Raw genomic sequence first — 26380 nt, forward strand, 5'->3', positions numbered from 1 at the left:
AGAAAAACTGGGACAAGAGGATCTCTTGAGCCCAATGTTAGAGGTTGCTGTGAGCCATGATGCCATGGCACTCTACCAGGGTGACAGCTTGAGACTCTGTCTCAAAATCTAGAAGAACTTCCAAGATTCTCATCCTGGGGTCCCCTACCTGCATGCTTCCCACTCAATAAATCACTAATTCCTGGCCCTCTGTTCCAGCAGAGGGCCCTCTCCAGTGGCAATCCTGCTCCCTTCTCAGGGCCTACCCAGCATCTCTGCCTCAGCCTGCCTGTTAAAGTCACTTCTAGTTCACCATGGGCAGGATTTTCTTAAGACTTTCTGAGTCCTCAGCAGTTGTAATTTTGGAAGTCCCACACAACATTTTATCAAATATATTAAAATGTACCCAAATCATAGATTTAATATAATGCATATGTAATTAAGTGTATGAGAGCTGAGTGAAATTGTATTTGAAGAATTGTACTATTAGTGTGATATTATTAATTAAACGGAATATTTTCTTAGGTCTTTCTCAAACTCATAATCCCTAGGGAATGTACTTTTACTGTCACAAAGCTAAATAGGCCTGTCAGTGAGGTATCTGACCACCACCTGGATAATTAGACCACACACCCACATGCTAGGAGCTGAACTACAAAGTGCTAGTAGAAAAAATACAGAAATCAAGAAAGAGACGGTGGTGTCTATTAATATTCTGTGTATCAGGGAACAATATTCAAAAGCCAGATTTTCCTGAGATAGAATATCACTCAAGGAAGTAATGTCTCAAAACAGAAGGAGAACTGCTTATGTATTTAAAAAGAAATATTGATGCAAACTGTTAAGAGAATGAAGTTCAGTTTAGTGCCTTGAACAAACAGGTGGAAAAATGGTTGCTGGTTGTTTAAATGGTTAAATCACCTACCAGTTCCATGATGCAAGGCTTCTAAACCTTTATTATTTCATCTTCAAAACTGAAATAAACACCTGCGGTGCATCTTACAAGGGTATATGTGAATCTTAGTAACTGTGGAATGTAAAGGTCTTAGCAAAATAACTAAGAAAATGCCAGGAAAGCTATGTTAACTAGTGTGATGAAAATGTGTCAAACGGTCTATGAACCAAGTGTATGGTGCCCCATGATCATACTAATGTACACAGCTATGATTTAATAAAAAAAAATAAATTGGAAAAAAAAGAAATAATGAGAGTACCATTTTGATAGAGTTAAGAATTTAAGTTATATAATACACGTACACTTAGAGTCATATCTAGCACCTACTTAAAGCACTAGTAAACCATAACTGTTGTAGGATTCTTATGGTCATTGTTATGTATTGCAACAGATCAAAAAATGTTTCTAAGAGAGTTAGCACCAGGGGAGGGGTGCTCTCACGGAATGTGCTTGGGATGGGGGATTTTGACACACTTTTTTGTATGTGGGACATAACCACAAGAGGGATTCCACCTACCAAAATCAAATATTTTGACCTGCTTGTTTGTACTCTCACCTTAACCTGAAACAAATTTACTTTTCTAAAAATAATACATGAAAATATGTAAGCAGACATACAAAAATAAATAAACTAAAATGTATTTAACAAAAAAAAAAAAAAGAAAGAAAATGTTACTGAGCTTGACTTGCTCCCCTGATTTGAAACATGGAAAAGTTAATATGAGTTATTTTGAGAAGAAATACATCCTATTTTACATCCTATGAAAATCTAAATGTTTAACACAGAGGAAAAATCTGTTTAATGAAAATCTGCTTTAATAAAAGCATATAGATTCTTTTTTTTTTATTAAATAATAGCTGTGTTCATTAATGCGACCATGGGGCACCATACACTGGTTTTATAGACTGTTTGACACATTTTCATCACTGGTTAACATAGCCTTCCTGGCATTTTCTTAGTTATTGTGTTAAGACATTTACATTCTACATTTACTAAGTTTCACATATACCCTTGTAAGATGCACCGCAAGTGTAATCCCACCAATCACCCTCCCTCCACCTACCTCCCCTCTCCCTCCCCTTCCTTTCCCCCTTCCCCCTATTCTTAGGTTATAACTGGGTTATAGCCTTCATATGAAAGCCATAAACTAGTTTCATAGTAGGGCTGAGTACATTGGATACTTTTTCTTCCATTCTTGAGATACTTTACTAAGAAGAATATGTTCCAGCTCCATCCATGTAAACATGAAAGAGGTAAAGTCTCCATCTTTCTTTAAGGCTGCATAATATTCCATGGTATACATATACCACAGTTTATTAATCCATTTGTGGATCTATGGGCACTTGGGCTTTTCCATGACTTAGCAATTATGAATTGGGCTGCAATAAACATTCTGGTACAAATAACTGTGTTATGATGTGATTTTTGGTCTTCTGGGTATATGCCTAGTAGAGGAATTATAGGATTGAATGGCAGATCTATTTTGAGATCTCTAAGTGTTCTCCAAACAGCATGTAGATTCTTAAAATATTTTCTACCTTTGAGCCAGCAAAGGAGAAGATAAAATGAAGAATTTACAAAATGTTATGTAACAAAGAACACTACCAACCCCAGGCTCATAATGCTTCTGTGATTTTGATGTAAATGAACCCTGATCCCCATTCTGATGTCAGTACTGCCACTGACTGTGTAAGACATTGGTCAAGTCGATTAACCTCTCTCTCTCCTTTTGGTTCTTTATTTGTAATGTGCAAGTAATATTACTTGTCACTAGCCAACCAGGAGTACTTATTCAGCTAATTGACTGAAGAAGGGATGTTGCAAAGATTAGCTCATAAATGATTTATAAACTCTCAGAAATATTAAATAAATGATGTAAAAAGCCATAACGAGAGGATAGAACAAAGTATTCCATGCACTAATATGCTACTTTAGTCATATATAATTGATAACAAAAGTAAAAGAGGAAAACATTAATAATGTGAAAATAAGATAGATTACTAGGAATTCCAGAGTGCTTTCTATTGCTGATACTATTTTCTTTTCTTTAATTCTTTATTATAATTGGGAATGTAAAGAAGAGAAAATATGCTGGAGAAAATGATTTCAATTTATCGCCTATTAAATTGATGAAAAAAAAAAAAGTATTTTACTATACAGAAGAATGAACCAGGTAAGGACAGGAAAACATGCTTTCTTTTTTTATTTTTTTAAACAGTCTCTCACTATGTCCTCATCACAGCTCACAGCAACCTCAAATTCTTGGGCTTAAACAATTCTCTTGCCTCTCTCTTGCCTCCCAAGTAGCTGAGACTACAGGTGCCCTCCACAATGCACAGCTATTTTTTTGTTATTGCAGTTGTCTTTGTTTTAGCAGGCCCGGCCTGGGTTCAAACCAGCCAGCCCCAGTGAATGTGGCTGGCACCGTAAACCATCGTGCTATGGGCGCCAAGCCAACACATGCTTTCTTAACCTAGTTTTACTGTGGGCAACTTATAACCTTGACAAAATTATTTAACCTATGAGTATCTTGAGTAAGATAATCAAGAATGATCTACAAAATATTTCTTGTTAGAAAAACAACATGCAGGGCAGCACCTGTGGCTCGAAGAGTAGGGTGCCAGCCCCATATGCCGGAGGTGGTGGGTTCAAACCCAGCCCCAGCCAAAAACTGCAAAAAAAAAAAAAAAAGAAGGAAAAACAACATGCAAACTTCTGTTCCAAACACTGTGAAGGATTCAAAAATCAAAGACCAGGTCTAAAATAAAGGACAATATAACACAAAGAATGCAGTAACATGAAAATAATTAATCCCACAAAATAAAGAAGTAAAATACTATAACAAAGTTATTATCCTATTTAGAGATAGGAAAAGAAGTATGACTTATAAGGTAACCTTGAAAGATGAGAGATTTTTTGCTATATTGACTGGAATAAAGAGTGTTCCAGGTTGAGAAAACAGCATAAGAAAACCAACAGGAAGACAGCAGACCTTAGTTTGTACAAAAGATATATTATCAGTAAGGCAGGTGGTCGTCAAACTCTTAAGAGCCATGCAAAACAACAACAACAACAAAAAAATCCAAAAACCCCAAATAACTATATTTTGTAAGTTCCCAGAAACCACTGATGATTTTTGAGTATTCTTTATATTTCATAAAGTTAATTCTGGTGACAGTGTAAAGGGCAAATAGGAGAAGAATAGGCTTGGATAAGTGTGCATAGTTACCCTACAACTGCAGTTGTTAAGAAGAAACATCACAAGTGAAATATTCACTTCCATCAGAAGAATGGAAGTGAATATTTCAGAAACAATGGATAGATATGGAATTAAATACTGTGGTTTGAGAAATGATTGGATGTGAATTATTAGTGAGAAGAAGTAATTGAGGACATTTCTGAGATTTCTATCATAGGTGCCTAAGAGAAGAGTGGTAATATAAACACAATAATGGAGGGAATGAATGGATTTGGAAGTAGAGGTGAAGACGCAGAGAGCAAGAGATTTCATTTTGAATAGACTGAAGTTGAGATTTTAAAAACATCCATGTTAGAATATTCAATAGACAGTAAAAATTCTCAAGTGAACCTTCTGGAAATAATCAGGTCCCAAAATTATAAACTTGAATTGTCATCAATACACAGGTGGTAGTTAAAGGAATTAGGGTAAATGGGATCACCAACAGAACATAAAGAACAATAAAGAGAATTACGTTTTTTTTTTTTATTATTGTTGGGGATTCATTGAGGGTACAATAAGCCAGGTTACACTGATTGCAATTGTTAGGTAAAGTCCCTCTTGCAATCATGTCTTGACCCCATAAAGTGTGACACACACCAAGGCCCCACCCCCCTCCCTCCGTCCCTCTTTCTGCTCCCCTCCCCATAACCTTAATTGAGATTAATTGTCCTCATATCAAAATTGAGTACATAGGATTCATGCTTCTCCATTCTTGTGATGCTTTACTAAGAATAATGTCTTCCATGTCCATCCAGCTTAATACGAAGGATGTAAAGTCTCCATTTTTTATAATGGCTGAATAGTATTCCATGGTATACATATACCACAACTCAGATAGTAAAAGAGGCAGAAGAGAATTACGTTTTTTTAAGAGGTAAGTAGGGGTAAGAGCAAGAAATAGAAGATTATAGGTGAAACAATGGAGCATAGTTACTATGGTAGCCACAGGAGAGGAACTTCTCAGGGAGAAAAAAGTCACAATGTAAAATTCTCTAAGCAATTTGATTTAGAAGACTACTGTGAAAGGCTATTGAATTCAGCGATAGCCTTTCTGCAGTGATTTTTCTTTGAGAAAACAGTTCTAATAAATTGATGGTAAATTAAATTGTAAGTCAAATTACAAAGAATGTAAAAAGTGATTTAACAAAAGGAGGAAGCAGGAAAAATTAGCATCCGGTTATTTTTCCTCTTAAGTTTGGGGGTAGATGAAAGGAAAAGATATGAGTGTCTTAAAGAATATGTAGAGTTAAAGATGAAAAATTTGTAACAGGGAAGATGTAAGCAATTTTTTAGGCATTGGAGAAGTAGTTGGGGCAAAGAACAGACTCAGAAGCACAAGCCAGAATTAAAAGAATAATAACGGGAAAAAAGAAGGAATCAAGAACACCATTCAGGTATTAATGTTGGGCAAAAGGCCTCTTGAAAAAAGAGATGGGTAACTTTTGATATGAGGATAAAGATACAGAAATTTAAGAATTTTATGTCTGATGACCTTCATCTTCTCTAGGAAGTTCTTAGGCAGGACTTTCTATGGAGAGTAAGGAAACAAGATTTCAATAAAATTTAAGGAGCACAGAAAAAAAAAAAATTGCTGTTGTTAGGAATGAATGGTCAGGGGGTTAGCCAGACATGAGGAAAGGGATATATGAGTAGCTTTGAGATAGCTTGTTGCTTAAGTATACATTGAAAATGTTTCTTAAAGAAAAATAAGACCTCTGGCTTTATTAACATTTGTAGGCTAATAGTTCTCATTTAAAAGTTTTAATTTGTTATAGTTTTTAGGGAAAAGAAAAATATTTGAATCTGGGCTAAAGGAAGTTTCAGTGAAGAAATTAATTGATACAATTGAATAAGTTACGGATTTTCAAAAACAGTATGAAAATGTGCCTACGTCAAAAGAAAAAAAGGCTGACTTTGCATTTATTTACTGCAAAAACAAAGTGGGGAAAACCACTGGCACCTTTGCACTAAGCAAGTCAGGGGCACCGAACTGTCCTAGAAGCCCAAGTATTCTTCACCAGTAATATTACTAAATTCTAGATTTATGTAAAAATGTATGTGAGGAAGCAGTAAAGGCAATATTGATGCTGAATCTCAACCCTTGAGGTTTTGATACTCCGTGTAAGGAAAGGGGAAGCCTCCACAGCAGTTCAATGTATCAAAAGACATTGTCTCAACCATAGCGCTGGTGCAAGCATTTGGGTTGGGGCCTGAATCAGTCACTTTTTTCTTGGATCACCTCTTTCATTTGAAGAACAATGGATATGTGAGCTGCAGTTATTCAGACTCAGGTATCTGGCAAAGATTTTTTTTGATGCACAAAGTAAGCTGCTTATCACTTCTAGGGAACCGAAATCCAACAGTTTCTGTTGCCAGTGATAAAACAGAAGCTTTCAAGCAAAAATTGTAATTTTGGAAAACTTAACCTGCCCCTGTGAATTTCTCCCTTTTCCAATTCTTCAACATGTTTCTGATGAGATAGGTGATTTCGCTAACAAGCATGATATGGTATAATAAAATATGCTACCATGTGGAAAATTCACATAACCCACTACACTAACCAGTGCCTCGTTGTACAGAAACTACACGCCTGGGCAAAAACCCTTTGAAAGTGCAAGAAAGACAAGGGGGATCTTAATAATACAGAGTACAGGCAGCATATTTGATATGGTTTTACACTACACATTGAAAAACATCAACAATTCTCTAGAAAGCAATTAAAATTCTCCTCACTTTTCTAACTTTAAAAAAAAAAAAAATCTGTGAGAGGCCAGATTTTCCTCATACACTTCAACTAAAACAACATATTGAGACAGATTGAATGCAGAAGCAAACATGAGAAGCCCAGATGTCTTTTATTAAGCCAGACATTTGCAAAATGAGAGTTGCAAATGTAAAACAATGCCATTCCTATCACTATTTTTTTTTGCTCCAGAAATTATATTTCATTTTCATTTAAAACCATTTAGTTAAATGTAATTGATCTATTAGTAGTATTTTAAGTGAGTTAATAAACATTTTTTTTCAGTGTTTAAGCATTTTTATACAGTAAATGTTGGCAGATTTTCCTATATGAATAAGAGCTCACTGAGGTTTCCATAATTTTTGAGAATGTGATAGATATCTGAGACCAGAACAGTTCAGAAAGTTAACATAGACTAAGCACTAAACATAGTCAACTATTCCAGGGCTTTTAATGCACATCCCATGATTTTATAAAGTAACAGTTGAGAATTTATAAAGTAACAGTTGAGAAATTACCTAATTGGATCTGTAACAGTGCGACAGGAAGAAATGGCTTTCTCTTTCTCACTTTTTGAACATAAAATCATGCCATTCATGTTAGAAGTCTTCCATGATGCTGATGGCATTCTCTCCATTCTTTCTTCCAAGTCTGTGAATCTCATTTCATGTGTCCCATTTACAAGAGTAAAATTAGCATGTTATCCAGTCACCATTTGGCTCATGACTCAATGTCACTATAAAAATCATTTTAACAGCTTCATAGGCCCCACTTCTAGGATGCATCGGTGTGGAATGCTTCAATTTGTTTAATAAAGGAGACGTAAGTATCTACTTTTTATAGCCTCTTGAAATCTACCTAAATCTGTAAATACTGCTACAGTAAAACCTTCTAAGTATCTACTTTTTATAGCCTCTTGAAATCTACCTAAATCTGTAAATACTGCTACAGTAAAACCTTCTGGTTTATTCTTTCGAATAGTTTGTGTGTGTGGCATTTTCAAAAGGTAAAGGACATTAAGAAAGGAAAAGACCACTGGGAATCATGAATCTCAGATCTGTTAGACAAAGGAAGAATTCTTAGAGCAGAAATGTACCACTTCTGTTGTGAAAGAGTGAGAAAGTTAGGCTCTTTTAAGGAGAAAAAGGAAGAGCAAGCTTCTTATTCCTTATTCATGAATTTTCACTGAATTTTTAGACTTCAGTTTTTAAAGATTTATGCTTTAAAATTTAATCTAACTTTAAAAAGTTCAATATTTAAATAATCAAATGCCTTTCTTCTTTCCTTCTCTCATCAGACTTTTAATATTAATATAATTGGATCATTTGTATTAAAAAACCCACAATATTACCTTATTTATATCTAATACTATCATTTTGTCATGTCTAAAAAATCCCAGTTATAACTACATAAACAGGAAACTAGTGAAAATTCAAAGTCCACTTTTGATAAATTTTCCAGATTTCTTTTTCTAATAAGTTTACAAGATCAGAATATGTGCCAACAGCTACCCTATTAAACTTCTGTCAGCTGCTCACATTTATTTTACTTCTTTGGAATTTTGTCATTTTCTTGGCGAATATCTGTTAGCTTCTTTGGTGACAGTTTTCTAGAATTTCAAAGCAAAAGTACAAGTGATCTATACAGGTGTATTTGACACAAAAGATATTTTCAGATGTCTGATAGATATATCACCAAATAGAAGACCCGTGTCTAAATGCTTGACTGGGGAAAACACACACACACAGCCACTGTTAGAGTAGAAATAACTGATTTTGAGCATCTAATAGAAATTCCTTAAAAACATATAATCATGGAAAAAGAAAAATACAGGGTATTTAAAATGTAGTTATATTCCTTCCTTCATCCCCTTGTGCGTGCTGTTTGTCAACTATTGTTATTTTACTACAAAAGCAATTTAATCACTGGAGGAAAAAACACATAAGAAATAAAATACTGCTTTTATGATAGTAATAGTTATAATGGCTACTGTAATTGGATGTCCAATACTTAGTGTCAATGTTAAAGGTGTGGAATTGGATGTACATTAACAAATACATTTAATAATGCTTAAGGGGAGTGAACCTTTACAGGAATAGGCTCTTCTCGCCATTGCCCATATTATATTTCACTCAAACGAAATGAAACTATGCGTGAACCTTTTCAAAGATGAAAGATTGATATGATCTGAAGAGAAACCAATATTTACATGAACATTTAAAATATGGGTGAAACGTGCATTTATATCTTCATAACTCAGCTGTTTTCTGTATGTGCTTATTGCTTAGGAGTATGCTGAATGAAAATTCAAAATAAGTCGTTGGTTCCCCTGATACAAGGAGAATTGTCACAGGATCTTTTAACATTCCCAAAGAAATAAATCAGAACACAGTAAACCCTCTTTTAATTCATATCTTCCATAGAAAATGTTAACCACCTATCTTCATTCCTAAGATTTCAAATCTCCTTAAAACTATTGTTAGCAAAGTGAATTAGATATAAATCCCGATAAGCACATGTGCTATGATGGTAGTTTGTGCTGATAATGGAAAAACCCAAGGGAAAGGGGAAAAACCCTTTATACAAACCCACAAACCCAGGTTTAAGTCCTGTTTCTATGTATAATTTAGCAATTACTTAAAATCTCTTGAGGCTTATTTTCTTCATTTGAAAAATGAGGATATTTTTCTTCATGGCATTATTATCAGATGAGAAATAATAACATTTGTGCTTTTTAAAAAGCCTATGTTTTGAAAAGTCATAAAAAGAGACTAAGAGTGAAAATAATAATGGAAGGAGCTTATTCCTGTAACTCCACCTCCTCTTTTTTTTTTTTATTAAATCATAACTGTGTACATTAATGCAATCGTGGGGTACAATGTGCTATTTTTATACGCAATTGGAAAAGTTTTCATCAAACCAGTTAACATAGCCTTCATGGCATTTTCTTAGTTATTGTGTTAAGACATTTATATTCTACACCTAGTAAATTTGCTAGGTTGATGTAGATGTCTAATTCTAAACTTTTAAAATAATGTAAAAACTGAATACTGTGTTGTTTACTGGTAGTACAGATAATGAAAATATCCTTACAACTAATAGCACTGAATTACTCCAAGGTCAGAAACTTTATCTCAACTCTAACTCAGTCACTGACAGGTAGCTTGAGTGACTAAAGTAGAAAGAGTGGGCTGGCACTTTGCATATCTAAGTTCTATGCACTTAACTACTTGAAGGTAAAACAGATCGCTTGAATTATCTGGTCTTCAGCTTCTTCACCTGTATCATCTTCTGGATTAAAGTAAGTGAATGTTTAAGATTTAGTAATTTAGTATAATAAGAAGCAGGGAAGTTATCTGTGGATACTGAGGAAAAGGGATTAATACATTTCTCCCACATTGGTCATTTCTATTCATCATATTTTTATTTAATACTGATCGTGTATAAGGGACTCTACTAGGAATTGTATGGGATTAAAATATTAACAAATGCAGTTCTTGTCTTGTCAGAGCCTGTAATCCGTGTAGAAGGAAAGGTAATCGTAATGCTACTTAGAATTTAATAACCCCATACAGGTAGCAATCAAACTCACGAATTGCTAGCCGAAAAGTCAGGGGAAAAAGTAAAAAACAATATCGTGTTTGGCTGAGTTTTGAGGACTAAATCCATTTTAACAAGCACATTGTTAGGCGAAAGGCATTCCAAGTGGAATAACAGATTTGAGCAAATGCACTAGAAAAAATAATGTGTTATTCTATGGCATACCAAGTATGAGAGCAAGTAGTTGAAACTGAAACAGCAGAAGAGGATCCTTTCCAGACGGCTAAAAGCCTTAAAAGAAATGCTAAAATAATTCACTGTGTTTCATAGGCTGTGGGGCAGCTTTGAAGGCCTTTCAGAAAAGTGAAAAGGTAACTCTGATAGCAGCATTTTGGATAGATAGGGCATGGAAAATTTTAGGGAATAAAATAACTCAGCAATAATCTTAGTAAGAGTTTTTTTAATGTTTTATAGGAAATACTATGAGTGACGTCAAATAAAAACAAGCATGACCTGGCAAGTGATTTAACATGGACATCAAGGGAGAAAAATGAATAAAACTATGCTCTCCATAGTGTGTTAAAGAAAGTGGATGATGGCTTGAAAGATGGAAGGAAATTAAATCAATAGTATGTCTCAAAAAGAGGTCAACTCATTCAGAACAAAAGGAATAGTGATTATACAGAGAAATGCTGTTTGGGAAAGGAAGAATATTAAGAGAACAGCAGATGTCCCATACCTTCTCAGAAAAGGAAGGTGCAGAGTCATCTCAGGGCAGGTGCTGTTTGGTGTGTGGACTGAGCAGGGTTTGGACTCTTCCCCACAGAGAAAAATACATGAAGAGTCAACTAGAGGTGAACAAAAGAATCCCTGAGCAACTCCAAGTGTATACTAATAATAGAGTCAGAAATTTCTAGTTGAGCCAGTTGGCAGAATTTTGTGACTTTTTCTGGTAACATTCGGCCACCCAGTAGTGAGATCAGAGAAAGTATACTGTGATGTTTTCCCAGTAGTGAGGTGGAGGTAGGAAGGGAAAGGTGACAACAGATCAAAGGTATGTCTTGATGCTAAGAAAAAGCTACATAAAGTGATTCGTGTACAACTGGACGTAGAGGAAACTAAAGTAGGATTAGTGTGAAAGATTGAGTGTATTTTAAATATAGGAGGAAAAGAAAAAGAAAAGGAAGGAATTCCCAAAGTCAGGAATTTAGAAACAAGGCGATTTTGAGTGAAAGTTTGTTTTTCTTCTCAAGCAGTGACTTACCAGGAGGGCCAGCGGGAAGCAGTATTTGATCAATGACAGTGTTTAGAGTTGCTGGTGTGCAGGATAATAAAAAGCAAACTGGATTGTGGTCAATTTTCATTAGTATTCCTAGCCTCTTGTACAGACCGTGCACTCACTCACTCTGAGGCTGTGCCACTGACACTCATCCCCCGCCTATTTTAAGTTCTTTTCTCCAGACTAAAATGGTATTAGAGAAAGAAAATTCAATAATCTAAACCAGGTGTCAACAAACTATGGCATGTAGACCAATCTAGCCCACTGCTTGTTTTTATAAATGCAGTTTATTTACATTTTCTTACTGTGTTGTCTTTGGCTTCATTTACCTATGAGGATAATGTTGAATAGCTGGAATGGAGACCAAGGTGACCTTCAAAGCCTTAAATGTTTACTGTCAGGTCCTGCATAGAAAAAGTTCCATGACCTTTGATCCCAAAACTTAGGACAGGAAACAGCTGTACTTCCTTTGTGAATATATAAATAACACAGTTGTTTCACATCCATGTCTTGTAGGCCAGGAGTTTAACACGTGTCTTGGTTAAATGTTTGCCCTTGATTACTGATACATTTGCCTGTTATTTTTTCTCTCTTTTGTAGTCCCTGCTATGTGGATATTTGTTAGCAATGACTGATGTGGAAACGACATATGCAGATTTTATCGCTTCAGGAAGAACAGGTAGAAGAAATGCAATCCATGATATCCTGGTTTCCTCTGCAAGTGGCAACAGCAATGAATTAGCCTTGAAATTAGCAGGTCTTGATATCAACAAGACAGGTGAGTCATTTGGCACACATCTCTCTCTTAACATGGAATGACATGCAGCATTTCATTAGGTAGGATTAAGGCATAAAAAGCCACCTTTGAAAGTAACCTAATGGAGTTAGAAACAGGGCAGGATGAAAGTCTAGGACTAATCTCTCAGTTGCTCTCACTCTGTTCTCAGTGATTCTCTGTACAGGGTGTCCCCACTGAAATGCAGAGTCCTTAATCTGATTTTATTAATGCAATTAATAATACAAGTGGTATGTTTTCTTAACCTTAACCTCTATAAGAACTCTGAAATTACTTATGTAGAATATTTAACAAAGATAGATCTCCTACCCTTGGCAATATTGGCCATCTCTAATGTTTAATACATAAATATTTAACAAGATTCGTGAATCTACCTCAATTCTAAGAACAGTTTCAGAAGAAAAGGGTCTTCAGAATCAATTTTGTTGAGAATAGAAGTAAAATAGTCTATTACATAAGTAAATTTTAGGTAAAGGGGTCCTTGAGTTTTCTTTCATCATAGAATAAGTTTGTAAAAAATTTGTCTTTTTACTGGTCCTTGAATTCTCTCCTAAGGGGTCTAACTGCTAATGAAAAAGGAAAACAAATTTGACACATTAAAATACTTGACAGCCTTACTTCTGTTAGAATAAGTCCTATACCCTTTGGAAATACCAAAGTTGAAAGTGTTTTCTTGAGAAGACTTGTGCAAAAATAACCTTTAAAAGTAGAAAGAATTCATGATCAAGGAGCCATAATACTATATCTGTGAAAAGCACTTTTGCAGTTTCTGACCTATAACGATTGGTGGCTTTGCTATTAGAATGTTTATGGGAAAGCTTTCAGATTATTGGAACACTGACTCCGAGCATGTATGTATATGCTAAAGAAACAACTCATCGGTGTTACCTTGAGGTATACAAGAGCAGCATTTATTATGTGTCTAAAGGAACATCACCACTTTGGAATATATACACCTATATGTGTTTTAGGTTTCATCGTTTCACAAGTAACCTCTGGTATACTTTCCAAAGCAACTCTTACAAAGACTATATAGGGAATTATTCCAATCTAGTGACATGGGATGGGTAAATAATTTTTTTCTGCAGTAGTTGAGAATTTGTTAATTTCTTTCATAAGATTTATATTTTACATGACTTTCCATTTTAAATAATCTGCATTAATTTTAACCACCCTTACTTTTAACCAACCCATTTTTTATTCACAGTATAATTTAATTTCTTCTTTTTCTGTTTTCCCTGAAACTGAGAATTATTAGGCCCCAGACCTTTCTTATACAAGAAAACATACTAAATTGTTATAAATAACTTAGATAATAGACTGCCATTTTATATGAATAAATATAATAATATAATGAAAATAATAATTAATAAAATAATTTTCTATTTTGTGTTAGGTATATGATTAAATAATTTAAAATAATTCAAATATTGTTATAATTTAAATGTTTCCTCAAAACATTTCGGCATGTTAATCGCAATTCTCTAAGCCCTTGAAAAATTTTCTGTATCCCTTAAAATCATAAAGTCTAGAACTAGGGAAAGTATAAATAGCACTGACATTATTTTTCTAAGTATAAGAACTAAAAATAAAAACTGTATGATATAAAATATTAAATATAAAAAATGTACAACAGCAAATTTAACATTGCTGAGAAATCTGAGGGACTTTCTTATGTAATTCCTGAGTGTTTTACTTGGTTTTACCATATGCTGAACTATATAGCTGACCCATGTTCACTTCGCATCCTTTTAGCCATAGGTCTCTGTTCGCGTCATAATATGAAGCCCCGAGAAGCATCCCTGGACACCTAGAAAGTCACAAGTCCCATGAGAGACGAGTTCTTCATTTTGTATTTATGCAGTCACCTTAATCCTTAAATATTGTACTGTCTTATGTCTGCCCTAATTTGACATCTTTCATTTGGTTACCAAGAGCTTCTCTTAATTTTTGAAGTTGTGTGCTAACCTACACATCTCAGATTCAGGCCTTCTGTATATCATGGAAGCCTATTCATTGCTTTAATAAAGACAACAATGTATGAAAATGAGACATAATGCTTGGTCATACCCATAGTACCTCTTTAGAAAAGAACATGATTTTTATGAAGAACAACTACTTTCATTTTCCCTAAAGACTTAATATCGTTGTGATATTATTATGTTTTGTTTGTACTTAAGAGTAAAGGAGAAACTACCTCTCAGCATCAGGATCCAAAGAATGGACTGGCCCACTTAATTTCATCCATTTGATTATTATAAACTCTTAGGAAATTTTGATATAATTTATATTATTGCAGTGCCCTGAAATATTTTGTCTACCCATCCATATTTGCCACATTGTAACCAAACATTTGTATCTTTGAGTCAAGTGGACTTACAGCTTGCAATCATATGAAATAACCTAATCTGAGGTGAAAGCAATGTTCAATTTCAGCATCTGTTGTGTTACTGGTTAAGATTACTGCTCAGTGTGCAGTTACGAGGTTAGTTTTGTTCGAATTATTTATACATTCTCTAAGGTTAGACCAGAGACCATTATAACAGCTTGGCAAGGGACTAACCAGCTGGCATGATAGCCTTTCTTTGTCCACTATTGCTTTTACACCTCTGAGAAATCAGCTGGTTTATCATCAGGTGCTTTAAAAAATGCTAATTTAAAATATTTCTTTAACAAAATAATCCTAACAATGTAAACACGTTCCCACTTCTGATTTCCTAAGGGACTTCTGATTCCTGCAACCTGTGAAAATTACATTTAAGTGCTATGACCTAGGCATGAGACATCCTAGCTATTTATTGAAAACATAGTTGATAATTAATCCCTCCAAGATTCTAACACTATTTTATTTTTGAGCCATATTGTACAAAGTTTACAGAATTAGCCTGCCCTTAAAAATGTAAACAATTTTCTTGATGGTGAACTGACTACTAAGAAAATACACTTGTCTCTACAAGGACTTCAGACTTCTCATGTATTTCTGAAATTTCCAATGTAATATACTGAGAGTATATAAATATAACCAGCCATTTATATTTTCCTTTATCTTTTTTATTTATTTTTTTTCATTTTTTCTCAAAGAAGGTGAAGAAGATGCTCAGAGGAATTCAACAGAACAAAGTGGGGAAGCCCAGGGAGAAGCAGCAAAATCTGAAAGCTAACATCCCCCCTTGACCTTCAACAACACCTGATGATGTCGCACATCTCCAGGCGTGGCTGGAGTGCATTTGTTTCCATGAGTGAAAAGGGGAAAAAGAAAATGGCTGTGCTGCATTGCAGGAACCTGCTCATTATGTTAAAAACAGGGGCAGAGGCTGTGGCTACAGACAGACTTTTCTCTACCTCTGTCATTAGTAATGGTTGAAATCATGTGGCCTGTGTTTGGATGTCATTTTTGTATGGATCCTTTCACGTGACCATATGATGAAACACTTGTAGAGAGTAGCACTGACCTAGATGATGATTCTTCCTGTAGCATCTGGCCCTTACGATGTCAGAGGATTTAATTGTGTGTAATTGCGGAGGGTTGGTTGAACCCCAGAGTTTAAATATCTCTGGATCAAGTATTCACCCAGTAAAAGAACCATCCAGAAAGCACTGTTTTAGCATTATGTATCTGTGTGTTACTGCTGTGTTATTTACACTGTTTTGTATTGTACAATCTAGATGCTCAGCACTGCCCCCCTTCTCGGATTGCTTATGAAAAACAAAATGATGTACATTACTGTGAATTTTTATACCACTCATTTTTAAAAGGGCTGTCTTATTTTTAATTTTCCATAGTGTGGTGGTGTGCACAACATAGGACACACTTTTAAAAATGTAATCTTTCCCCGTGATCACTGTATGTTGATGAAATAAGTCTAAGAGATTCATCAAGACTCTGTTGCTTTATTATACAAACATTTGAAAATATCCATTAATGTGAATATTACTTGAATTTGGTCTATGTGGTGTCTGCACAGACCAGAATTCAATCTGTGAACTTTGTTTTATTCCCAAGCGGAGAACTTCTCCCAGCTAATATTTTTAATTTTGAGAATTTTAGAGAATTGGGAAGGTAAAAAAGAAAAGCCAAGATAATACTAAGAACTAGAAATATCTTGCGCTATAGAATCAAATTTCTCACAATGCTGTGTGCTACTATTTAAACTTGGAGGACAGCACATCTTCCCAGAAGGTATTTTTCACACTATAAAAGATGAAGATAGTGATCTCCTTGCAATCATGTGAACACCAATCACAATAGTAAAGCCCTCATGTTGCGTTTTCGTGTCTTTTTTTCAGCCCTATCAGATCCAAATGTTATTATGCACTTTTTAATGTTTGTAAACTTTTACTAATAATTAGTGTGAATTGCATTCTGATACAATAATTATCATCATTAGAAGCTAACTTGATCTTCATTAATATGGTGTTTGATGGCCTCTGCTGTGTTTTGACATCATGGTTCTTATATGGAAAGTTGTGTGAGCTCTGTAATCCCTCTGGTCAGTATTATGATATCATTTATCAGTGGTAATAAATAAGGAACCAGTAATATGCCAGTGCTTCATGAATTACTAGACAAATAGCAGACAACAGGAAGTCTCTTGCCAGTAAAGAGCCCACTTAGCTGTCCTCTGTGGCTTTGATACACTCCAGGTCAAACAGGCAGAGTAGCTTTTCAACAGGTAAATCTGTGTGGTTATACCAAGAACTCAGCCCTTCTTTGTAACAGCGTATTGGATGAAAGGTAAGTCTGCTCACATCTCCCTTTACAGGACTTTTCAATGACTGGGATAAATGCACGGGTCTCATTTAGCTCTCAATCAGATCTTATTAGAAGAAAATGTTTGAAAATGTGAGTCTTGCCAAGAACAGAAATAAGAAATATTAAATTTTGGAACACTTCTATCTAAGCCATGATGGGCAAAATCTCCAGTTAAAAATCAAAGAAATCACCCAGTAGTAGACTTACAAATGTGAAAAGAAGTTCCTGGGGCTATTTAAGACAAATCTCCTAGCCATTTTCAAACATCCAACCCCTGTAATCAGTTTTTGATATCCTTATTTACTATTCTCATAGCTCCCTTGTGAATCTAAAATGCTCTTCTTTCTTAAAGTTGTGTAATTCTGAAGTGATTTCATGTAATTTTGTAAAGTTTAGAACCAGTGCTGAGTATATGTGGAGGATTTCTATTCGTATGTGATAACTGTTATTAATGCATGTGGTGCCATGCTTGTCTTTGAATATATAAATAGTGCTAAATTGCAAAGTCATATGGAGCCATTGGTTTAGTTTGACCTCTTACTGCTACCTTGTCTGTTATATTCAGATCCAGAGGCCTTCCTAAGCTGGGAATCACTTGTGGGATATAGGATGTGGCCTTCCCAAAAAACATCCACATCTGATAAATTTTATTTGTCAAGAGATCATAGTATCTTCCAGATTTTATGTTAATATCTTTTATTTGAAAATCAATATTATGGATGGATCTGAATTTTTAAGGAGAGAAGTAAAGCATAGGAAATGAAGGCTTTGATTTGATAATAGGCATTGGATGCCTAGAAACCAATTATCCCCATCACTTTGCAAAACATATCCTCCATTTAATTGTCAAACAATTTGATGACAGTGGCATCTGTGTACTATTTCATAGATTACAAAAGTAGCACTCAATAAGATATAATTTTCCAAGCTTAAAAAGCTAATAAGTGATGAATTTATGATTTGAACTTCTGTTTATCTCCAAGAAGTTTTCTGCTGCACATAAAATATTAAAGCCAGCTGAGGAGCTGTAAGGAAACTTTCAGAGATGGACTTGTTCAGCCTCCATATTTAGAGAAAGAAACTGTACCCAGAGAAGGAAATTGCTTTCCTCAAAACCTATGTGGGTAATGACATATATGTGACTAGATCATAAAAAGTGTAGTAGTTATTTTTAAAAAAGAAATTCAATTAAGGGCGGCACCTGTGGCTCAAAGGGATAGGGCGCCAGTCCCATATGCTGGAGGTGGTGGGTTCAAACCCAGCCTCGGCCAAAAACCACAAAAAAAAAAAAAAAGAAATTCAATTAAACTTATTTGGGGAGTGGTATTTGTCCCAGAAGGTATTCTACTGGCATGTAGTTTATAAACTTTGCATGATTCATATATTTTGTTTCATGCTATTCATTTTATTTAGTTACATAGAAACATGAACATTTCAGGTTTTTCACCTATTTTCAACAAATTGTCGACTTTATTTTTAATTAATTGTAAGTATCCTATGTCAAAATTTTGTTATAAATCCATGGGAACAATTTTTCCAATAGATAACAGACACTGCAATCCAATTCTTAGGCAGTATTCCCAGAATAGCCGGCTATAAATGCCCCGTGGCTGGCCTCCCTCAGACACAGTGAAGATGCACCATCTTAAAAGATAAACAATATGGCTTCTTCTCTTTGGAGAAACAGTAATGGGTGAAGAAATGTAACTGCCACACAGCAAATCTTCTGAGTGAAACCTGTAGTAGTACAGAGAAAATGTGTCATCATCAAGTGAAAACAGGAAAGAATCGTTGATTTATGATGTCTTAATAGTCCCTAAACTGTGCTTTAATTGCGAGAGTGGCAGTCTCTGAAGTCATCTGTGAGCTTGTATGACTTTTGTATTTAGCAATGTTGCATGCTCACAAAATTGATATTAAAAGTAACACATTTTCTGAAATGTACACAGTCTATTAAGAGTATTTATTGAACATACACTACTATATACTTGGTGCTAAAAAAAAGTCCTGCAGGTGTTAAAGGAGAAACCCAAAACCTCAGCCAGCCTGCGGTGGCTCACCCAGTGCTCCAGCTTCGCTTTCCCCAGACCTTTACTCCAGTAAATTTTACCTCCATTCCCTCTAGTCGCTCACTTCCTGGACTCTGTCATCTACCAGAACCATCTCACTTCCTAGATCTTAAATTTCAGTATCACTCCTACAGTTCTTAGTTGTTCATCTACAGGGAATTAATTTTTAGTCAGGAGAAAGTGATGTTTATCAGAATCCCCCAAAAGTTTTTACAGCACACACACACACGTAGGTACTTTTATACACAAACACTGTCATTTCCTTGAAATAACTCCCAATGTGGCTTTGATACCTTTTCCCCTCCCACCGGCAGTAATTGAGCGGTAACCACTATAGAACGCTTGACCTAGAGGTCGTTCAAGGTCTTCCTGATGCACCTGCCCTGCCCACTCAGCTCCAAGCCTTTCACATGAGGCAGAAACAAAATGCAGTCCTCACAGACACCATGATTTTACTTTGTTACGGGTAACATTTGAGTGGAGAGGGAAGAGCTTTTCATATTTCATTGGGTTATTTTTCTGTCATATTATTTTTATCACATCCAAGCAGTGAAGCCCGCACAGAGATGAAAGTGGGACTCAGGAGAAAATAGGCATAAAGTGTTGTAAATATTTAAGTTCACCTTATACAGGTTACAAAGATAGAACATTTTATAGGCATTTGGAACGAATAAAATGCTAGCCGTTCAAGTTGTAGAGCCTCTTGTGTCTCATATATTTCTTGCATCTTTCCAGTTCAGAATGTGGGGGTTTTGGAACCTTGCCATTTCTCATAGTAAAGTCAAAAGTAGCAAAACTCTGACCCACTAATGGTTTAGCTTGCACTGTATCTCCTTTCTGTTAAGTTGGATGTTTCCTCAACAGTCTTCCTCTCAGTCTTGGTTCATCTTTCTCCATGGTCCTCTCAAGTTCCTTACTTTCCTGTCTTCCTGTCAATCTCTGCCCAATCATTGTCAAACCATCGCCTTTTTCTTTACACGTCTTCTAGCTGACTGTAAGAACTGTATGACAATGCTTATTCATTTTCATTGTTTGCAAGTTTAGTCTAGACATAAGCACAGCACAGCTCTCTCTTTTCGTGTCCCTGGGGACCAAGGAAGCTTGCTATGTCCTGGCTAAGATTTATTCGTTCTCATGAGGTTTTGAAACACCTTTCTTCTAACCTTAACAGGTCTATAAATTATTTTTGTCTTCACTAACTTTACCCTTCCACAAATGTTCTCAAGTTTTCAAGTTCCCCTGCTTCCTTCACGACTTAGGTTTCTCAAAATAGTAGTCTCCCTGTTTTAATGTTTCTTACCCTTTCACAATTAGACGTCTAGCTAAATATTTCCCATTACCAGTGACATCTTGAGTAGCTCCTGGCCTTCTCAGTGTCACTGAATCCCCACCCAAACTAAAGAGGTGATGATTCAGAGGACTCACCTAAAAAAAGATCCACATAAACCACATTTAATGTTTTTATATTACTAATGTATATTAGTGTGACAGAACAGAGCTGCATAATAAAATCTTCGATGAATCCACAAATCACAAGCAAAAGTCATGTCTCCCAGCATAGCACTTCCACAATGTATACATATGGCATAACTTTATGACCACACTCTCCCCGTGATGTTTCCTTGCTACCCTCACATCCCATCGTTTTCATTTCTTTTTAGTGGTAGTTGCTACATATCTAGGCACTAACTGAAAGCCTGGAACATCAAGAGATCTGCCGAACTATCTTTTTTTTTTTTTTTTCAGTTCAATATTTTTTTTTTTTTTATTGTTGGGGATTCATTGAGGGTACAATAAGCCAGGTTACACGGATTGCAATTGTTAGGTAAAGTCCCTCTTGCAATCATGTCTTGCCCCCATAAAGTGTGACACACACCAAGGCCCCACCCCGCTCCCTCCTTCCCACTTTCTGCTTCCACCCCATAACCATAATTGTCATTAATTGTCCTCATATCAAAATTGAGTACATAAGATTCATGCTTCTCCATTTTTGTGATGCTTTACTAAGAATAATGTCTTCCACTTCCATCCAGGTTAATACGAAGGATGTAAAGTCTCCATTTTTTTTAATGGCTGAATAGTATTCCATGGTATACATATACCACAGCTTGTTAATCCATTCCTGGCTTGGTGGGCATTTAGGCTGTTTCCACATTTTGGCGATTGTAAATTGAGCTGCAATAAACAGTCTAGTACAAGTGTCCTTATGATAAAAGGATTTCTTTCCTTCTGGGTAGATGCCCAGTAATGGGATTGCAGGATCAAATGGGAGGTCTAGCTTGAGTGCTTTGAGGTTTCTCCATACTTCCTTCCAGAAACGTTGTACTAGTTTGCAGTCCCACCAGCAGTGTAAAAGTGTTCCCTTCTCTCCACATCCACGCCAGCATCTGCAGTTTTGAGATTTTGTGATGTGGGCCATTCTCACTGGGGTTAGATGATATCTCAGGGTTGTTTTGATTTGCATTTCTCTAATATATAGAGATGAGGAACATTTTTTCATGTGTTTGTTAGCCATTCGTCTGTTGTCTTTAGAGAAATTTCTATTCATGTCTCTTGCCCATTGATATAAGGGATTGTTGGCTTTTTTCATGTGGATTAATTTGAGTTCTCTATAGATCCTAGTTATCAAGCTTTTGTCTGATTGAAAATATGCAAATATCCTTTCCCATTGTGTAGGTCGTCTCTTTGCTTTGGTTATTGTCTCCTTAGCTGTACAGAAGCTTTTCAGTTTAATGAATTCCCATTTGTTTATTTTTGTTGTTGTTGCAATTGCCATGGCAGTCTTCTTCATGAAGTCTTTCCCCAGGCCAATATCTTCGAGTGTTTTTCCTATGCTTTCTTGGAGGATTTTTATTGTTTCCTGCCTTAAATTTAAGTCCTTTATCCATGTTGAATCAATTTTTGTGAGTGGGGAAAGGTGTGGGTCCAGTTTCAGTCTTTTACATGTAGACATCCAGTTCTCCCAACACCATTTATTGAATAGGGAGTCTTTCCCCCAAGGTATGTTCTTGTTTGGTTTATCAAAGATTAGGTGGTTGTAAAATGTTAGTTTCATTTCTTGGTTTTCAATTCGATTCCAAGTGTCTATGTCTCTGTTTTTGTGCCAGTACCATGCTGTCTTGAGCACTATGGCTTTGTAGTACAGACTAAAATCTGGTATGCTGATGCCCCCAGCTTTATTTTTGTTACAGAGAACTGCCTTAGCTATATGGGGTTCTTTCCGGTTCCATACAAAACGCAGAATCATTTTTTCCAAATCTTGAAAGTACGATGTTGGTATTTTGATAGGAATGGCATTGAATAGGTAGATTGCTTTGGGAAGTACAGACATTTTAACAATGTTGATTCTTCCCGTCCATGAGCATGGTATGTTCTTCCATTTGTTAATATCCTCTGCTATTTCCTTTTTGAGGATTTCATAGTTTTCTTTATAGAGGTCCTTCACCTCCTTCGTTAGGTATATTCCTAGGTATTTCATTTTCTTTGAAACTATGGTGAAGGGAGTTGTGTCCTTAATTAGCTTCTCATCTTGACTGTTATTGGTGTACACAAAGGCTACTGACTTGTGGACATTGATTTTATATCCTGAAACATTACTGTATTTTTTGATGAATTCTACGAGTCTTGTGGTTGAGTCTTTGGGGTTCTCTAAGTATAAGATCATGTCGTCAGCAAAGAGGAGAGTTTGACCTCCTCTGCTCCCATTTGGATTCCCTTTATTTCCTTGTCTTGCCTAATTGTATTGGCTAGAACTTCCAGCACTACGTTGAATAGTAAAGGTGACAGAGGACAACCTTGTCTGGTTCCAGTTCTAAGAGGAAAAGCTTTCAGTTTTACTCCATTCAGTAAAATATTGGCTGTGGGTTTGTCATAGATAGCTTCAATCAGTTTTAGAAATGTGCCACCTATGCCTATACTCTTCAGTGTTCTAATTAGAAAAGGATGCTGGATTTTATCAAATGCTTTTTCTGCATCTATTGAGAGGATCATGTGATCTTTATTTTTGCCTCTGTTAATATGGTGGATAACGTTTATAGACTTGCATATGTTAAACCAGCCTTGCATCCCTGGGATGAAGCCTACTTGATCATGATGAATGACTTTTTTGATGATAAGCTGTAATCTATTGGCCAGGATTTTGTTGAGAATTTTTGCATCTATATTCATGAGTGAGATTGGTCTGAAATTCTCCTTTTTGTTTGGGTCTTTTCCTGGTTTTGGTATCAGGATGATGTTTGCTTCATAGAATGTGTTGGGGAATATTCCTTCTTCCTCAATTTTTTGGAATAATTTCTGCAGTACAGGAATAAGCTCTTCCTTGAAGGTTTGATAGAATTCTGGAGTGAAGCCATCTGGACCAGGGCATTTTTTGGTTGGAAGATTTTTTATTGTTTCTTTGATCTCAGTGCTTGAAATTGGTCTGTTCAGGAGCTCTATTTCTTTCTGGCTGAGGCTAGGGAGAGGGTGTGATTCCAAATATTGATCCATTTCTTTCACATTGTCAAATTTCTGGGCATAGAGTTTCTGGTAGTATTCAGAGATGATCTCTTGTATCTCCGTGGGATCAGTTGTTATTTCCCCTTTATCATTTCTGATTGAGGTTACTAGAGATTTTACTTTTCTATTCCTCGTTAGTCTGGCCAATGGTTTATCTATTTTATTTATTTTTTCGAAAAACCAACTCCTTGTTTCATTAATTTTCTGAATGATTCTTTTGTTTTCAATTTCATTGATCTCTGATTTGATTTTGGATATTTCTTTTCTTCTACTGAGTTTAGGCTTAGATTGTTCTTCTCTTTCCAATTCCATAAGATCTCTTGTGAGATTGTTGATGTGCTCTCTTTCTGTTTTTCAAATGTAGGCATCTAAAGCGATGAATTTTCCTCTCAAAACTGCTTTTGCAGTATCCCACAGGTTTTGGTAGCTTGTGTCTTCATTGTTGTTATGCTCAAGGAAGTTAATGATTTCCTGTTTTATTTCTTCCTGCACCCATCTGTTATTCAACAGAAGATTGTTTAATTTCCATGCCTTTGTGTGGGGTCGAGCATTTTTGTTAGAGTTGAGTTCCACCTTTAGTGCCTTATGGTCTGAGAAGATACAAGGTAAAATTTCAATTCTTTTGATTCTGTTGATATTTGTTTTGTGTCCCAGGATATGATCAATTTTGGAGAATGTTCCATGGGGTGATGAGAAGAATGTATATTCTTTATCTTTGGGATGGAGTGTTCTATATGCGTCTATCAAGCACAGTTGTTCTAGGGTCTCATTTAAATCTCTTATATCCTTATTTAATTTCTGTTTAGAGGATCTGTCCAGGTCTGTAAGAGGAGTGTTAAGGTCCCCTGTTATTATGGTATTATCAGATATCATATTGCTCAGACTTAGTAAGGTCTGTTTCAATAATCTGGGAGCATTCAAATTGGGTGCATAGATATTTAGAATTGGAATGTCTTCTTGTTGTAGTTTTCCCTTGACCAATATAAAGTGACCATCTTTGTCTTTTTTGACTTTAGTTGCTTTAAATCCACATGTATCTGAAAATGAGATTGCAACTCCTCTTTTTTTCTGAATTCCATTTGCCTGAAAAATTGTCTTCCAACCCTTGACTCGGAGCTTTAATTTGTCTTTTGAAGCCAGGTGTGTTTCTTGCAGACAGCAAATGGATGGCTTGTGTTTTTTAATCCAGTCAACCAATCTATGTCTCTTAGGTGGGGAATTCAATCATTAACATTTATTGAGATAATTGATAAGTGTGGTAGTATTCTATTCGTCTTATTTTGTGAGAGTCCATTGCTTAGTTTTATCTTTTGCAACAGTGTGGAGGTTAGGTTCTGTCCTTTAATTTCTGAGTTCTCACTTTGCTGCTGATCCATTGTGGTGGTCAGTGTGCAGAACAGGTTGAAGTATTTCCTGTAGAGCTGGTCTTGTTGTGGCGAATTTCCTCAATGTTTGTATATCCGTAAATGATTTGATTTCTCCGTCAATTTTTAAGCTTAGCTTAGCAGGGTACAGAATTCTGGGCTGGAAATTGTTCTGTTTAAGTAGATTAAAGGTAGATGACCATTGTCTTCTTGCTTGGAAAGTTTCATTAGAGAAGTCTGCGGTAACTCTGATGGATTTGCCCCTGTAGGTCAACTGGCGCTTACTCCTGGCAGCTTGCAGAATCTTTTCTTTTGTCTTGACTTTGGACAGGTTCATCACAATGTGTCTTGGAGAAGCTCGGTTAGAGTTGAGGCGACCTGGGGTCCGATATCCCTCTGAAAGCAGTGTGTCAGAATCTTTGGTGATATTTGGGAAATTTTCTTTTATAATATTCTCTAGTATGGCTTTCATTCCTCTGGGGCATTCTTCTTCCCCTTCTGGAATTCCTATAACTCGTATGTTGGAACGCTTCATAAAGTCCCATAATTCTGACAGTGAACGTTCTGCTTTGTCTCTCTTCTTTTCTGCCTCTTTTACTATCTGAGTTATCTCAAAAACTTTGTCTTCTACCTCTGAAATTCTTTCTTCTGCATGGTCTAACCTGTTGCTGATACTTTCCATTGCATCTTTAAGTTCCCTGATTGACTGTTTCATTTCTTTCAGCTCTGCTATATCCTTTTTATATTCTTCATATCGTTCATCTCTTATTTGATTCTGTTTTTGAATTTCCTTTTGGTTAATTTCCACTTTATTAGCAGTTTCCTTCATTGTTTCCATCATTTCTTTCATTGTTTTCAACATGTGTATTCTAAGTTCCCTTTCTGTCATTCCTAACATTTCTGTATAGGTGGAATCCTTTTCAGTAGCTACCTCATGGTCCCTTGGCGGGGTTCTTCTGGACTGGTTCTTCATGTTGCCTGGACTTTTCTGCTGATTCTTCGTCATGAGTGATTTCTTTTATCAGTTTCCTTGCCCTAATTTTCCTTTCACTTCCTCTTGCTCTTTAAGTTCTCGTGCCTGTGGAAGTTGCGGGCGGGTTTGGACGGATTGAACACACGCAACCACTTGCCGGTTTTCCACTGTTTTAGTCCTCCTCTTGGGG

General features: G+C 35.8%; 1 protein-coding gene across 3 annotated transcripts in view; it reads left to right on the forward strand.

Annotated features, from left to right (window-relative positions):
* PKIA (cAMP-dependent protein kinase inhibitor alpha) overlaps positions 1-17074 on the forward strand; it is an 81105-nt gene extending 64031 nt beyond the window's left edge. For 2 of the 3 annotated variants that reach the window (XM_053559386.1, XM_053559388.1), the window contains 2 exons: positions 12339-12516; positions 15616-17074. In XM_053559386.1, the coding sequence (XP_053415361.1) occupies positions 12366-12516; positions 15616-15695 (231 nt within the window). In that variant the 5' untranslated portion in view covers positions 12339-12365 and the 3' untranslated portion in view covers positions 15696-17074. Of the gene's footprint in view, positions 1-7632; positions 7742-12338; positions 12517-15615 lie in introns of those variants that run through there. The other variant, XM_053559387.1, reaches the window with a different exon arrangement.
* Positions 17075-26380: the final 9306 nt, after the last annotated feature.

The sequence above is a fragment of the Nycticebus coucang genome, chromosome 13 (genome assembly GCF_027406575.1).
Source record: "Nycticebus coucang isolate mNycCou1 chromosome 13, mNycCou1.pri, whole genome shotgun sequence".
Lineage (NCBI taxonomy): Eukaryota > Metazoa > Chordata > Mammalia > Primates > Lorisidae > Nycticebus > Nycticebus coucang.